Source organism: Phalacrocorax aristotelis, chromosome 8 (genome assembly GCF_949628215.1).
Source record: "Phalacrocorax aristotelis chromosome 8, bGulAri2.1, whole genome shotgun sequence".
Classification (NCBI taxonomy): domain Eukaryota; kingdom Metazoa; phylum Chordata; class Aves; order Suliformes; family Phalacrocoracidae; genus Phalacrocorax; species Phalacrocorax aristotelis.
The window spans coordinates 15,168,349-15,186,113 of NC_134283.1; the positions used below are offsets into that span (position 1 = coordinate 15,168,349).

Below are 17,765 nucleotides of genomic sequence, written 5' to 3' on the forward strand. Positions count from 1 at the left end.
TCCTCAGAGTAGACTTCTCACATTTACCATTTGCAGTGGGAGGTTGCAGTTCTGGCTCCACCTACAATCACTCCAAGTCATTTACTATCTTCTCTTGTTGACAACTTGTCTCTGATCTGTCTCACTGGGCAGATCTCCAGTGAGAGCTCGTGGATAAAACAGAATAACAGAACTCTGGGCTGTGCTATTTTTCACATGCAAACTGAGGAAACGCAAGGGTTTTAATCACTTCTGATCTGTTTTGGCTCCACTTTGGCTACCTGGCCCAGGAGAACATCTTCCCACTGTCCTTTAGCAGTTACCCTAAAGAGAGAGAAGCCATTTCAAAGCATCCTAGCAGAGGGGGCACACCTGGTAATGGACAGAGACTCCATGAAGACAGCCCCTAAATGAAGAAGATTATGATCCATATTTGTACAAAATACTGTAGTTCTCATTGTACTTCTCACTGTACTTGATTTCCCATCTTTAATATAAATATTTATAACTGTTTATTCACTAATACATGCAAGTTAATTAAAGACACTGAAAAATCTATTCCAGTAATAGATCAGCTGTACTGGTTTTTTGTTGTTGTTTTGCACTCTTCTTAAATGAATTGATTTAAGGTAAAACCGTTGTGAGGTTTAAATGACCAGAAGGATCTGTTTGGTAAATATTTTTTCTATCTGTTTTCCACTGGAAGCCCTACATGTCACAACAGGCTGCAATAGAAGCTTTCACATTATTGCAACAAAAAGGATTTTGATTTCAGGTGATAAATGCTGATAGAGGTAATTGCTCCAGATAGCTTTATATTTTTGCCAGGGTAATAAGACAATAAAATAACCTCAACATTTTGATTCTAAGTTACTCACATAAAAAGAAAGAGGATGGATGCTTATTGAACTATAGTACAACTGAGATTTTCACCCCTGGAACACAGTAGTTAGACTTTATGTGCAATACTTGCTTCATGCGCACTATCATGAAATGAAAGCAATGCTGGAACGGATATATAAATTGCAGGCAAACAAAAACAAACTCATAAAGTACATATGGTCAAAATGTAATTAGAAGTGTTTTAAATCCTGAATATTCATAGTGTGGGAACATCACTGAACTCTGATTATTACTGAACTCTGATTATCACCTCTCCACACAAATATGCTCTGAGTGGTTTTCTAGGTGCTGTGGGTATCTAGGTGCCCTAAGTTACAATAAGCGTATGTAAGTATTAACTTTGTCTCTTATGGATAAATGTAAGATACACAGCTATAGAGCTTTGTTTGATCAAGTTTTCCTGATTCTATGCCCAATGCCTCAACTATAAAACCATCCTTACTGCAGTTTCACACACAAATTTCTCTTCCTGAAGACTGCAGCAGTGTTGTCAGACAGCACTGTGCTACCTCTACCAGTCCCAGAGCAACGGGAACAGCACTAGACCTCTGCCATCACCAGGGCCTGAATTTCTGAGAGGTGAATTACATTTATGCCCTAGAAAGTATCGTTCAGATGCCCAGTTTGTCATGCCAGCCCTCTCCATCCTTACTACCAATATTGTTTGATGAATAAAGAATCAAACATCTTATCTGCAATATCCTCTCCTGTGACAGTACAACCTATTGATTTTTTCTATCCTTCCTCTTCCTCTAGTGTGTCTATCTTGAGCCCAGTTCCCAGCCAGGGCTTGAGGACACACTCTTCTGTACCTGTGAGCATCTCAGGCTCCCCCAGGTGTGTGCTGTGGTTTCTGCCTGAATACAGAGCTACTGAATGGGCTGATTTGCCCTTTTCCTTTTCTTCTTCTTAAGTTACATCTCAGAGGGTGGGTTTTGCTTACCTTCTCTCTCTGCATATTGTTTTCAGCCTATAGCAACCCATTATCAGCAGAGGTCTTTCTCCAGAGATACACAAAGACAGGACAGATTTATTTTTTATCTAAACTGTGATTGTTGCCAAAGCACAAATGTGTTATATATAGACAGGACACGCAGGCAGATTTCATTCCTGAATCAAGACCAAATCCATGCAACCAGGACCTTGAGACTACCTTTGAATTATTTTTTTTTTCATCTTAACTGAGAAGGTCCAGACATAGCAAAACATAGAAAGACCCCTTTGGTGTTTCAGAGGGTCTTTGTAACAGCAGGGGGCTCTGCTGTCTATGGTAATGGTATCTAGTAAATAAGTTAATGAGTATACAAGAGAACTAACAGAGATCTGTTACAATACCATGCCTTTCTTTATAGAACAAATAAACTAGTCAGTGACAGATGTTCAACTATTCTAACATAAATAAAAATATTTTCCTTATTAAAAGCAAACAAGATAGTATTCATAGCTAAACAACTGATTATTAAGATTTACCAGACACATTTTTCTTGTTATCCTAATTTATTAACACATTAGTTTTGAGTTCTGAAAGTCCAAGACTATTTCTTTTGCATCATTTCAGAGGTTTAATCCAGCACTGAGGAAAAAATAACAAATACTTTTTTAAGGGTGCGGGTACCTCCTCTCTTAGAGAGCTGATAATGAGTAGCACCTTGCAAGACCAAGCCTCATTTAAAATGTGCTTTACATTAATTTAAAATAAAAACTAAGAAAGTTATGCAATTTCCCTACTTTATGAAAGGCTACACATTACTTTTTAAGTGTCTATTCCTGATGGCTTCTTTTCTTTGCTGTTGCCACAACAGAGTCCAGATTATCTGAACGGTTTGAGATCTTAGGGTTCTTTCCCCTGTCACGGGAATGCAGTATATATGCCTGCCACACCGGCTTCCTGCACACCACAGTGTTTTGGCACGCAACTATAATTCTACAATAAAAAAATCCCAAAGTAGGTACAATTCACATATCTAATCCACATTAGATTTGGAGAGAGAAGCACTTCCATTTCTGCTCACCACTACAGACAATCTGGAAGCATTCTGCTCTCCTGCAGTAGAGTTCCCTGTGAGCTCTCCTGTGAGGGCTGACAGCCTCAGACTTGCCGAAGAGCTGACTACATGCAGCAAATTGAAAAATTAAATTCCTAAAATGCTGTGCAACCTTGTGCCAGAAGGTTATAGCATGCATCCTGATTAAGTAATGACTTCCTAATTAGTCAGCTATATTCAGTGGGGCTTTTATTCTTTCCACAAAGTACTAGCCAGAGAATTATTCAGTTATATCTAAAATACATGGGTATTCATACCAAGAACAGAATGTATCAGAGGAAAATTACAAATAATAAGAACAGCTAGATTATAATATTTGCAATGTTACTATGAATGAATTGAAGGTGTAATGTTACAGTATACAACTGGTAAGAGGAAAGCACTATATAAAAATCAATTCATTATACAGACAAGTTTTAATCCTATTTTCTGTGATTCTGGTTTTGGCAATTTTGGTAACCACAACAGTTTGCGATGCTTAATACTGTTAGTATGATTCTCATCGGTAGATTTCAGGGTAGGTGTAATCTGAGTACCCTCTGAGTCCTTCCATATGAAATCACAAGAACGTTGTGCCTAACAAGTCCTTTGAGATCCCATTACTCTGAACTTGGGCAAGAAAAACATTTAAGTGGTACAAATGTTGGCTTTGTTCTCCAAGTACCTCTAAATATCGAGCATTTCCCAATTGCAAAGTATTTTGTTCTTCAGAATGTTGTTATGCATTGATGTCTTTTGGTTTCAGGAAGCCCACATTCAGGTTGACTTCCTTTCTACAGTTCAGGTTTTGCACATTAGCACTTGCCTGAAAAAAACGACCATGCCACCAGTGTGAGTATGGCAGCTTCTAACAACAATGTAACTGCTAGCTATTTCAGACAACTATGACATATTTATGAGCCAGCTCAGAGCATTACTGCATCACCAAGCTTCCCAGGCAGCCAAGGCCTGCTCTTGCTTTAGTCACTGCAGCACTTTCCCACCCCTGCAACTGAACATCATCGTCACTTGTCCAACACAATCTGTGGTGACAGAGTCTAACCAAAGTGAAGCCCACTTCAGTGAACAACATTTTACATTTTTTAAAGAAGTCATATCTTTTCTATACCTTTACTGTGCTTCTTTTTGTAATCAAAAAGAAACATTTTAATTTCTAGCTTCTGTATTTTAGTAAGTTGCTGTATTAATAATGGGAAAAAATCCTTGAACTTTTCCATTCAGCTGCTTTGTTGTACTTGATTCAGGTAAAACCACTCGACAGGGGGTGCTCCTTTTTTTTTTTCTTATCATGAGAGAATGAGAGCTGGTAAATATTAAGATTTGAAGTCACTGGACTGGCACTTTTTCCACTTAACTGCACTGTGGTCTGGCCCAGATCTTAAAGGTTTATGTTCAGTTTGAAGAACAGTAAGAACAGTAATTTCTCCAAAGATGCTCATTGTATACTGAACTGCTACCATCAGCAGTATTCCACAGGAAACAATCATCCTCCGCACTTGTACAACACAGAATACAGGAAGAGGTTGCTCTTTTTGCCTAAAACCCCATAGTTTTTGTAATGTGGTTTCCATTTACATAATGTACTCCGAATCCATTTAAATAGGACTTTATTATTTAAATATTTAACAACACTTTGCCATTTAAAGCTATTAAGAGTAGTTTTCTCTCCAGTGCCTTTATTTAAATGAAAGAGCAGAAGACAAGTGAATGCTTAGTTACCAGATGCCATTATTGTAATCATGGGGTTTAAACCATGCAACTAGTCATAACAAAGAAGCTTGCTGAAGGTCTGTCAGAATGGAAACGTGACAGCAGCTGTTAGTCTGTTTATCAAGGTTTTTTCTGCAGTTCTCCATCTACCTTTCTACATATTTATGCATTTGCTGATGTTCTGTACCTCCAACTCCTCACCATCAACATGGTACTAATTATTCTAGCCTCTTATGACTGCAAGAAAATCAGCCTCTGTCTTTATGACTAAAGAAGGAATGCAGCACGGAGATTCAAGAACTGCCCTTGGTAAGCAGGATTTACCACCTTCTTTGTCTGGCTTGTCTGAAACTTGTGTTCATGTGATTTGTATAGGATACATGAAATGTCTGTTGATCAGGTCAATTGATCACCACAGGCCAACTTGCAAAAGCTAACGTCGTCTTTGAAGGGTATAGCATGAACCTGTAATTATGCATGCTATCTGCAGTTCAAATCACAGGGCAGTGGAGAAATAGAAAGGAAGATTTCCGTAAGTAAATACAAAAAGATACTTCATCCTTAATAGGTCATTGCACAAGATTTTTACAAACATGCATTACCTAATGTCACAGTTCATGAAGTAAGTTTTCTTTTCCTCATTTTATAGGTAGATATGCCAAGGTACGTCAGAGTGCTATGAACAAAACCACAGTCACACTGACACAGGAGTGGAATGCTGACTCTCCCAAAGTCATCAGGAGCTTTGCTGCTAACTCCAAAAGGCAAGAAGATAGGCACAGCTTTGCCTCAATATTACAAGTTCATCATACATTATTTCCATTCCTTAAAGTATCTGTATTAAAATAACACTTGGAGATACAATTATCATAATTAAAGCAACAGCTGCTTTTTCTATAAAACAAATAAGACTTCATGTTACATTGAATATGGAAAGGCTTTTTTTCATCTTATTTTCTGTGTGCATTTCTTAACATAGGAAATTGATCAGCTATTGAATTTCAAGTTTGCATATATCCATTCAAATGTTTTACTAAAAACATACGCTTTGGCTTGTGCAACACACGTTTTAAGATATTGAGCTTTATTCCAATGCTGCCTTGCTATGTTACATGTTAATGAGCAGCATTACAGAATTTGCAAACAAGGTGTGAGGTCTTGCTTGGATTGTCAGCTAGACACAGAAACAGAGACGTCAGGCAACCTGTAGCTCTACTTCCCGGTAGATCAATCTGAGATACTGTGGCAGTGCTGGCTGGAAACTTTCTGCTATGCCAGCTGTTTCGGGGGGGTGGATTGTGGGTGGAACAGCAGTGTGTGGACTAAGAGCAAAGGTTAATTTGCGTTCTTCCCCTGGCAAAGTTAGTGGTTCCAAATCCATTGGACTTTGATTTTTAATAGGCTGGGTAGCATTTCAGTCCTGATTTCTAATAAGCCCTGCAGCACTCACACTCACATCAAGATGACTGGGAAGTCTACTAGTATACATTGAATGTAAATATTAGAATTTAAACTAGGTTGAACATTTCAGGTGATCTGAAAGCTTATTGCAAAATCAGTTCTGGTTTTGGTTTTGTGGTAAATTTTACTTGACAAGTCTTACCACAGCTTGAAATTATATCTTCTGAACTACATTTTACCAAACCAGGGAAAAAAAGCGCCTGACACTGCTTGTTAATTATCAGTCAAAAAGCCAGATTCAGGTAACACTCAGCTTTTCCAGATACATGACTGATGACAACTTTAAAGGAAAAGTGTCAAAATGTACAGGCTCCAAAGCTTGACATTTCAAAAGGTAAAAAGGTTTATTGGGAAAAAACCCAGTCTGAATGAGAAGCAGACTGCAATGTCCTCAAACAGTTATTGAATCTGCAAATAAACAAAAATGCCCTTCTTGGAACTTGAATTTCTAACATATAGTGCTCTACTGGGTCATTTTGAGAGCAGAATTTTGGAGGGAGGATAAGCAAGGCCAGACACACTCCACTCACACTCAGCCTTCACAAGCTGAGCAGTAAACAAGAAACACAGTTCAATAACTGGAAATACACGATATTTAATTCCTGAGTAAAACAAATTAGTTTTCTGCACCATCTCAAGTTGGTCACTTCAGCACAAAACCCATCCCATTTCCATTATTTTGTTAACTATGAATTCACTAAAATTCTCAAGTAGCGATTATTTTTAAATTAGCACTGAGCAAGAGCTAAAATATTGCACTTGAAATAGAATAAGGACTGGAACAAATTATTTATGAAACTAAAGACAAGGGCAAGCAGAAGCTCATTAGAAAGAGGAAATTACTAGTAAAGACTGGAAAAAGACTCAAGATATAATTGTATGGGACAAAATAAAATCAAATGGAGCCAAAGCAGCTTGCTTTCTCTTCATCAGCCAAAGAAGGATACCAAAACACACAAAGCCTCAAACCATCTAATTTAGGTACCTAAAATAGGAAGCTGGTTTTCTGTATTCTAAGTCAGTGGAGAAAGGAAAGTAAAAAGAAGGCTCTACAAAAACAATTCACAAATAAGCCTGATTTATAGCCCAGGCTCTAACTCAGAGAGGTAACATTAGGTCATAGGAATATTTCTGAGTGAATGATCCCTTATTCTACTCTCCAACCACAAACAAGATGTCTCTTCTGGGCACCCAGGACGAGTAAAGCTGGCCTTCTCCTCCCCAAGGGCAGCAAGGAGGAGAGAGCATTTACCTCCCTCTCCCCTGAATTCTGCTGCTGTTTTATTTCATGGCAGATCTCCAGCCATTTGCTATGAAAGCTGAACTGAACCCAAGATAAAAACATTTTAATCATCCGGAAGCAATGAGGAAACTGTGAAAGAGGACCGACTTGTTCCCGCGAGGGGGAAGGATCCAGTGCCATGATGACAGCGTGAGGGATGAGGCTGCTGGCGTTCAGCCTTGCTGCCTGCTCTCGTTCTCCAGCAGCCCCGCAACAGGTGACCCATCTGCAGACCCCGCGGCTGCGCCTAAGCCTCAGGCTGCATTTATAACACCGCCGCGAAGCTGGGAAACGAGAGCAGGCGGCTCTTTTGCCCCACGGAGTGGCGGAATCAGCGGGGGCAACGCCGCCTTTCTCCAGCCCCAGAGCGGAACGCCAGCTGTAGACAAAGGGAGCGCGCTGTGCCGCGGCAGACGGCGGCACCGGCGCGGCACCAGCTCCCCGCCCGCCGGAATTGCGCCGCCGACGCTGCGCCCCCGGGCCCCGCTGGGTCATGCACCGAGAAGACTCGGCTTTATCCTTCCCTTCGGAAAGGCCCCTGGACCTGCTGCCCCCTCCCCGCTTCCTCCGGCACCGGAGGCGCGGCCCCGCTCGGCGGCGGCAGCAGACAATGCGGGAGCGAGCCGGGGCGGGGCGGGGCGGGGAGGGGAGGCCTGTGGGCGCGGTAGTTCCGTGCCCATCACCTGATGCTGTAGGCAGGCGCAGCCCAGCGCCGCAGGAACTACAGGACCCGCCAGGCAGCGCGCCCGGCAGTGGGGCTGGAGCGCTCCACACCTTGGCACGCCTCGAGGCTGGGGCGGCTGCTGGCGCCGGCTTAAGAAGGGTGGGTTTAGCTGGGAGTATTCCGGTGCACTAACGCGCGTACTTCTGTTGGGGAGCGGGGGCTGCAACGCTGTTCTGATGCAATGGTGGGACCTATTGCTCCTCTGGTGGCATCGCAACGCTGCAGGATCAGTTGTATCCGTTACAATTAAGTTTGCAGGATCTGGACATGGGAGGATCGAGCATGTACGCGTAACGGTGCCAGCCCTTCAGCATTCCTTCTGACTGTATCTCTTGCTCGTGTGCATCTTACTAGCTCCCGGTTCCGATTACAGAATACACCCATCTTCAGCACTCGTGCCCTTAATCTTGCTTCGGGAACTACCTGAAAAAGCATGCACCGATTTGCCTTGATTGCCAAGCAAACTGCGGCAAGCCTGGGCTGCAAAGGGCCGGGGGTCTGCCGAGGCGGAAGGAAAGACATGGCTTTGCGCTGCGCAGCTTCGCTGGCGGCGGGGCGGCAGCCGCTGTGTCCTCCGCTCTCGCCGCCGGCGCGGGAGCGGACGGTGCGCTGGAGCAGCGCTGCCAAGGCCTCCGCCGTGAAGATCACCGAGAAGGCGAGTAGGGAGAAGATCCTGACGCTGGAGTCTATGAACCCCCAAGTGAAGGCGGTGGAATACGCAGTGCGGGGCCCCATCGTCCTTAAAGCCGGCGAGATCGAGAAGGAGCTGCGGAAGGTGAGGGAGGGGCGACCGGGGGTGCGCGGCCGGGCAGGACGTACTCCCCTACGCGCCGCCCGCTCCCGCGGTGCGCCCGCCGCCGTCGCCCCGGCCCTGCCCCCGGGGCACTCCTCCGCCGCCGCCGCTCCTGATTGGGGCGCCGGGGGGCTCGGCAGGACCGCGCCGGCGGGACCGCCGACACCCCCGGGGCCGGGAGGCGACGCTCAGAAGCCTCGGGAGAGCGGGCGGCCGGGGAGGCTCGGGTTGCGGCGGCGGCGGCCGTGCCGGCGCAGTGCCTCGTACCAAGCCGACACCCGGAAGACCCTTCCCTTTGCCCCCACCCCGCAGCCTCCCGGAGCGGGGCCGGGCCCGTTCTCCCCGCGGGAGCAGCCGCTCCCCGAGCCGCCCTCGCCCGCCGCGGGCTGCCCCCGGCCCCGGTGTGCTCGGGACACCCCCTCACTCGCCAGCCTTCGCTCGGGAGGCGGGAGAGGCGCAAAACAAAGAAACCCTCCCTCCGGCTACAGTTTATCTCGTGTCACTTGCGTAAGGCAAATCCTGTATACCCCCATAAAGCGGTGTTTATATTTCTTCAGCCACTTTGACCCTTTGCTGCAATCCCATGTCCTTTGTCTTATACAAGAGAGTGAGTGACCAGCTTTCATCATACTGGTAGAGCGTTTGAAGCATGCATTACCATTTTAGAGATACTGCCGGGGCAGGGAGGCGCCTTTGAAACTGGCTGCTCCCGAGGACGTGAGATGGACCCAGCTCTTCCCGGCACCGCTCCCCAGGCTCGTCCCGCACTCCTCTGCCTCTAGCTAGTCCAGAGCTGGAGAGGCTGATTTTTCTGAGAAGACCACTACGGCGCGCTTCTCCTTTTTCAGTTACACAAGCTGAGGTGCTTGAGGACCAGCATTCAGAGCACAAATGCTCGATAAAGCTGCGCAAAGTTTTAGGTGGTTAGCGCTTTTAGGGAGATCGGGCGATAAAGCCTGATACAAGATACTCCTCAGGGTCTGGGCCAAAATGTACTAAAGAAAGCATCCAAATCATTCTGTGCTTACGTTTTGGTCTTCATATTTTTCTCTTATTCCTCATCTTAATATTAAGACTTAGCATTGGAAAAAACAACAAACAAACAAACCAAAACCAAACAACCAAACCCTTAGCAATTCAGGTGTGGCTTTTTGCTTGTACTATTCACATCACAGCTTCCCTTGTCAGCACGAGAACTCACTTATTTTTGTTTTCAATAAAGCATCTGGCATAGTTACTTTTCTGTTATTTCATATATTATTCCCTGCCTTCTAAAGCCTTCCCTTCTAAACCTTCTAAAGGCCTATTCTAAAGCCTTCTCTGCTATAGAAAGTCTTGCCTACATATTATTACAGGTACTGCAAGACCAATTTGATTAGTATATGTAAAGTGCTTTGAACAAAAACAGGGCCATAGCAAGGCTAACATGAAGAGATTATTTTAATTCTTTTTGTGTAACTTGCTTCCCCTTGTTTTAGAAGGTGAAGCATGTTTTCAGCTGTGTATTTATATAATACTTATATCCAACTCAGTAATAAAAACAGCTTCTTTTTTTAGAATCTACTTGGAACTTCAGAGTGGTGATGGAGATTTCGTTTCAGAAAATTTGTTTTGATTTTGGCTTAAAACTTGTTTATAAAGGTATCATTGTCCTTATGCAACTAGGTTCCCTAGTAGGTCCATTTTCTAGGGTATAAAATCCTCCAGTGTCCTCACTGAGTATGTTTGTTTTCAAGTTAACATCACAGGGCAGGAGATATTACTTGACAAAACAAATATAATACGATTTTCACTAACTCCTCCCAACTCCCCTGCTGCCTGCAATTACAAGCTGAGTCACTGGCAGAGGAATAATCTTCTCTGCACTTTTTAAAAAATACAAGAGCAAGTCATCACAAATCACTTTATTAAAAGATTGTTATGGCAGTTTTGTGCCTGCTTATGTGGCATTTTCCATTTAAAAGTTTTTTTTTCTTGAACCAGTCTCATGGAATATGATCAACAGCTACCAGCATTCACAGACACGTGACTGCTCTAAGATGAGTAAAGCAAACAAAAACCTCCCTGTTGGCAGGGAAGGAGGACAGTATTACTGCAAAAGTTGAGACAATGTATCTGCAGAGAACACTAGTCAGCTTAAGGAAGCAGCTGAAATACTTTATTTTCTTCTGCACTGCTCAAATTATTCACTCCTCTTTGCCTTTGTGACAAAAATACTGTTATTCCTTCTATTGTGTAATCAAACTGGTAAAGTATACAGCCTGGAGTAGTACTTAAGTCCCCTATAATTAAAATATTACATGTTATCTAAATGTCTACTTTTTGGTCTAAAATTGACTTCTGTGTGATCACAAGTCAATGGCACTTCTTTGTCTACTTTTAATTAAAATTGGACAACTACTTTTGTCATCCCTTTCAACTTCAGCTCACAGAGTTATGTCAGCCATTGCCAGCAAAATTAACCCTGACTGCTAAAGAAAAGAGGCTGAAGCAGTTGTCAGAGAAAGGTAATGCCCCACAGCATCTCTAGATCCATGATTACTCTTCACTGACAGGAAAAGGGTTGCCCCATAGCAACTCTGCTACATATGATGGGGAAGGAGCTTCGCACAAGCGTGAAAGCATGGACTCCATAGTGTGGCATGGAAGTGCTGCACTGGCTGGTGGCAGCAAGAACAGGCAGAAGTGAAGCAATGATATACCCACTAGTAAATCTGCACTTGTCCTGTTCTGCCGAGATGCCTTTGGGTCATTTGTTTCTAAACTAAAACCATCTTAAATGCACACACTGCTAATCAAATGCAATAGAGGTTCTCCCTGTTTAAACTTGGTTCAATACAGTTAGACTTCACAGTTGTGTAACTTATACAGCTTGTTATGTAGGCTATAAAATAGCAACTTGAAGCTGTTTGCACAGTGTAAGCTTTTGTCTTCCTTGAGTTCTGTTCTGCTGTCTCAGATCCTGAATAGCAGATTCTCTATTATTCGATCTGGCACTCGCTTCTCTTGTATATTAACTGCAAATGATTACAACAGGAGCTGTAACTCCACAGTGCACACAGAAATAAGGACTAAAATGTAACTTGAGAAGTCTTCAACTAAGGATAGTTCTTTAAAAAAAAAGGAAATAAAAATGAGGCATTAATTTCAGCTAATGTGCTCAGGATTAAGCCAATGTAAGTGACAAGTTAGAATATTCTATTAAAGCAGAATAAGGTTGATTGCTCAGGAGTGCAGATGGGGCATGCTGTACTTGGACTTCATGAGTTTTGTTGGCCTGTGGGTGACCTGTATTAATCTAGGTGGAAAAATCAAGCTTTTGATGTACATTAAATCTTTCCAGCTGGAAATCTTTAGGCAAAATCACTTATCTGAATCAATTCTCTGATGATTTTTTTTTCTAATTTTGAGATTGCATCATGCTTCAAAAGTGAAAACCTGATTTCTTTTCCTCTTTGCTAATGGTAATAATGAGCTGATTCTGGCTTGCTAAGGTGATACAAGGAAAAAGAACTGACTTCAGACATTTTCCTTGGTGTTTCTGGAAACTTTTTAAAGCACGCTAGAGCACAGGTATATTTTAATAAATGATAATACTCTCAAAAGAAGTCAAACAAATGAGGTCTTGTTTCTATCCATTTTTTTTTAGACTTGCTGACAGATGGCCACCGTATTGAGTATTGACTTTAATTACATTTCAGACTAGAAATTTTAGCTTGAGCATTAATTCAATGCAAAAATGATGTAATCTCTGGACGGAGCCTTTCTCTTAACTTAATTGGTAATAACAAGCTAGCTTTATATAGGCAGCACACATACCTGATTTGTTACTTTGCATTCACGGTAATTTTAACTGACCCTGTTACGGAAAGTCCCTTCATATCTGTTACTCTCTCCACTTACACTCCCCTTATTCCTCCATTTCCTGCTTAGGTTTTACATAATGTCAAGTTCTGTGTCAGGTTAAGTTGGCTTACACATACTTGCAAAGCATGTGCATATTAAACAGCATTTTAGGATCCACAAGTCAACTCATGTAACATTAGCAACTGTGCCTGGCTTAGTGTAAGTCACACAACATTAGGTCCGTGTTCAAAACTTTGGAGTTACTGGAACAGAATTGTAGGGCAGATAAGGGGTAGAGGGAAGGTATGCCAAGATACATTGGTAGCATGTTGAAAGTTCTTTCAGATCAGCATGGGTGGTTAGCATATTCTACCACCAGGTCTGGAACTATGTGCCTTTAATGGCAATACGCAGCCTCTACACACTGAAGCCCATTTTCTTCTGAACAGCTACTGTACTGACCTGCTTTAGTAAAAGGATTGTACACGCATCTCCTGTGCTCATGTTTTTCATTCGCACAACTACTGCAAATAGTTTCCTGTTGTATGTTTATTTTCAAGTCACAGGTTCACTCCCTATGTTTCTGTTTAGATAATAAAACTACAAAAACTCCATTTGCTTATGTAGCTATAATGTCTTTTTTTTTTTTACTAATTCTTCCGGCTTTTAAAAATTCTGACTTAGAATCCAGACTTAATTGTAAATGTGAGTTGACTGTGTCCCTGGGAGTCATGGAAAGATAAAACACAGTTTAGACAATGACATGTAGAAATATAATTTGACATGCCAAGAAAAAGATACAAGATTGACTGGTACACCCAGTAATGAAAGATGTTAAGCTTAAATTACCATCCGATAATTTTCTGCTTTGAATACGTGACTGTGTGCACATTAAGAAAGTATCTTCCAGGCAAGAGCATTTGACCTCATTGAGACAGAACTGTTGTTCCTCAGTTGCCTGTACATGTTGCATATGGAAGCAAATCTGTAGTAAAATCCATGTTTTTTAACAGGGGGAAAACTACTGCAGATGAAGATGAAAGAAAATCAGTTTTAAGAGTACAGTTGTCAAAATCATATGTTCAGAAGCACATAGTCCACAAGATTCGGTTGTTTGATCATTTCTTGTAAGCAAGAAAGCAAAGTAGCAAAATCTATTCCAAAATAGCCCTTTTCCAACAGGTCTCCAAGTTAAGAGGGTCCTAATGTCTAATATCCTTCTAATAAGCATTAGTTTAATTCTGTCATTTACAGTCACATTAAAATCTAGGGCTTTGTTCCTACAGGCAAAATTTCTGAATCCAAATGTGCTTTGAACAATGTATAAGGCAAAAGTAACTTGAGGACAACCCCATTCTGTAATCCCTGAATCAGATCCTCCAATTAATGGTCAGCCCCACTGATTTTTTCATCTGATATCAGGGGACATGCAAGTCATCACTGCCATTTCAAGTCAAAATGCAGAATTTGCCTTCTCCTTCCTTCCAATAATAGTTCATGTCAGCTTGAATTACACATGCATAACACAAACTCAAACCCTAACTCTGTGGTAAGCAGGTCAGGTTTATTTTTCTGCTGTGAGCTGTTTCAGTAAAAAGATTAGAATGCTGATTCGGGCCTTCAAGTCCCTATTAATTAAGGGCCTCTGGGTACTGCTTTCTTGGCCCTTTGAGAAAGGGGAAAAAAAAAGCAAGCAAGCAACTTGGCTACTACAGTGTAGATCTCAACTATGCTGAAATGTTTGGTTTTGCCAGCTCTTTTATTATACAGCTTGTTTGTGCAAGTCACAGCAAAACCAGACTCGGCTTGTGCTAAGGAAATGGCACAGTGTTTCATAGTGTGATGTTATTGCCTGATAACCATCAAGAGGAGGTACAAAGCAATGGCAAGGAAAATTAAACAATGAGGAGCAGCCAAGAGTGGGCAAATTCTGAAATTCAGAAATAGCTGAAATACCATGTTGCTCTTCTGGGATTAGAAGCACCTCACATTTTCATGGCCTCCTCAAGGGAACCGTTTTCAATTCTTTCTTATTGCCATTACCAAATCCAAATCACACAAGCCTCTCTACAGACCGAGGGTTTTCCGTTGCAATTTGCTGAATACTTTACCAAAGACAGCTTTAGGTCAGTTTGCACCCTTCTTTACTCTTTCTGGGCACTGTGTTATTTTGCAATTTGCCAGCATTTTTAGATGGCACCATCATAAAGGGAACCTCCAGGCATACTAAAACTCCTAAGAGACAAACCAGCTCCTGGCAGTGCATTGCCTTCATCTTAGTTCTTTGGGACACTGTATGTTCTGTCATCATATAATTTCTTTGGTCAAATAATTCTCTCAGTACTACTTGCATGGTGACTCTGTCCTTGAGAGACGGCTTATCATTTGCTACTGTACTCCATACCTGCTGGGTTTCTTAAGGCTGTGGGGATGTCTAGGGGAAGAGGAAGTTTCTCCAAACCTGATTAACTCTGTAAAGATTTGTATTGACTCTGCACCAATGAATTCTGGTTCACATGCAAAAATCCCTTCTCCCAACTTTGTGTGATACTTAGAATGCTGCTACAGTTGTTAGAATAATCCTGTCTGACCTGCTTCAGGTTTCAGGGGCTTTTCATCTGGTCTCTTAAAAGACTGCATTTCCTCTGAGAAGGGGAGAGTGACAGAAGTAACTGCTGAAGGAATTAATTTCCAACGAGCTTATTCCAAATCTGGGAAGATTCCTTTATTCCATTAAAATCCTTTCATTTTCAAGAATACAGCAACTGAAAAAAAACCTCCACATTTCTATATTTTCTGCTTTACATCTGAATTTGAAAGTGCATGATGGCTTCTTCAGCTTGAAAAATGGCTATGACAATTAATCCATTTGCTAACAATTTCAAAAGAATGACAGATTGGCTTTGTTCCCACGATGAAGATGAATCATGTTGTTGGGACAGTGTGAGGTGCCACCAAAGGCAGAAGGCTGTAGCAGTGGTTGTTTTGTAGGGATGGGGATTGGTTTTCCTTCTTGATGTGGTTCATATCCTCTTAAGTAGACATGACTGTCAATCTGGTACTTACTGTTCCCAGGTTTGTTATTAGAGCTCCTGTTCTGCAAGCTTCACTTTTCCAAATCTCTGCCTGCTGGCAGAGGCCAGTTACAATCCAGTCAGACTGCCTCTAGAACACACCTTGAAAGCCTGCCTGTACTGAGGGAAAATATGAGAGCAAATATGAGGGCAAGAGTGAGAGAGCAGGGGTGGGGTGGGGTGAGCAGAATATGAGAGAGAGAGAAGTGGGGTGTGAGGGCAGCTATCACTAGAAGCAAGCAAAACAATTCCAATGGCCTTGTTTCTGCCCCCTCTGTATGTTCCTTGGCTTGCCAGGGACTTAAATTGTCTCAGCATAGGCATGTTGCTGACATAGTCAAACACTGTTTAGCCTTCTGCAGTGAAATAAATCTTGCCCTAACAAACTATGTCTTGTTGCAGCACTTTTCCTGCTGTTTTACACCTGATGTTGAGGTTATCAACATCACATTCACACTTCCTCCTTTCATACAGATCTTTTGATAGACATTCCAAAAAATATTTGACATTAATCTTCCCTTGGATACCCATGCACACCAGTGCCATCACCATAGAAGAAACCTTGACACAGGTAACCATGACTAATACCGCTCTGTTTTGAGGATTTAAGCAGAATTCCACCTTGAACTCATCTGCAGTCATAAGCACTGTCTAGACTTCCCTTGATGCCAGCTTCTGATATTCTTGCTTTGAAACTTTGACTCATTAGCATTCAACATTTGTTCTTGCTTGTACTGTTTCCTGTTCCTTCTTTCTGAAATGGTAAGATGGGACTTTTTGTTCTGGAGGAATCAGAACTAAATCTGAACAATTTCTGATATTGCTTCTCCATAGAAAGACTGGAACTCAAGTAACAGAAAAAGGTGGGAAAAAAACTAAGTAGTCATAACATTTTTTTCTAGATTTCACTAGGAGGGGGTGTAGTGAATATCGTGAAGACAGTTCTAAACAATTGATATTAACTCATTGCCAGGGAAAGCAAAGGCCTCAGTTGTTTAAAAGCACCTCTCTTGAAAGGCTAATAGGACAACAGCTCTTGTAGCTGAGACCAAGAAATACAAGTTAGACAAGAGAATCTTTAAGCAGGTATGTGGGAAGAGTGTGTACAACACAGAAAACCTAATAATTCCTTCTCTACCAGGATTTTACAGTAAGATAACTGTTATGTATGTTTTGCTATTTTCTCCAGATCAGTCATTTTAGTAGCAAAGCTGGTGTGGCATTTATGGAGTAGGTCATGATTATATACTTGCAGCTGATGCAAGTGATGGCATAAACCATGAATTTGGCACAAGCAGGGATCTGGATGGTACCAATAGTAATAAGCTACATTATCATATACAATAAACCTGACACAGACACCAAAAACGTCTGTTACCTTTGTTGTAAAGGCTATATCACCATAAAAACTCCAAAGGTGCTTTATGAAATGCAGGGTACCTTTCAGCATTTCACTAACCAAAGAAGCAACTATTTTTTTTGCTGATGACAATAGTATTTGTGTGCAAAACCCATCTAATTTATCTAACATAATATATTTATGTTATTAGTGCGTTTGTTTGTTCTGGTTTTAATCTGGTAACATGGTATTTCTGCTTCATCTTGTTGCTGAAAACTGCTATGGTTTTTTTAGACTGCCTCACTTAAGGCATCTCTTATTCTTTAACAAATTTGTATTACTGTGCAAATCTAGTAAGACTGATTCAGTTTGCTGTAAGAAGGACCAAATGCAACCAAAATCTGTTGAAATTTTTCTTAATTTCATGCAAACTGAATTTGTTCTCCTTCTACATGTTTCTTTCTTTTCCTGCTTATTTGTAAATTAGAATGAAACAATGGTGTGCTATCAGTGGACCCCAGATAGTTTGAAAAAACCTATTTCTTGCAGTTTGCATTTCTCATATATTCTCATATATTGCTAAACTTCAGCCTCAGATACATATAATCT

General features: G+C 41.7%; 1 protein-coding gene across 3 annotated transcripts in view; it reads left to right on the forward strand.

Annotated features, from left to right (window-relative positions):
* Positions 1-8,205: 8,205 nt before the first annotated feature.
* Positions 8,206-17,765, forward strand: part of GPT2 (glutamic--pyruvic transaminase 2) — a 38,571-nt gene continuing 29,011 nt past the window's right edge. For 2 of the 3 annotated variants that reach the window (XM_075101502.1, XM_075101504.1), the window contains exon 1: positions 8,206-8,879. In XM_075101502.1, coding sequence (XP_074957603.1) covers positions 8,538-8,879 — 342 coding nt within the window. In that variant the 5' untranslated portion in view covers positions 8,206-8,537. The remainder of the gene's footprint in view (positions 8,880-17,765) is intronic. The other variant, XM_075101503.1, reaches the window with a different exon arrangement.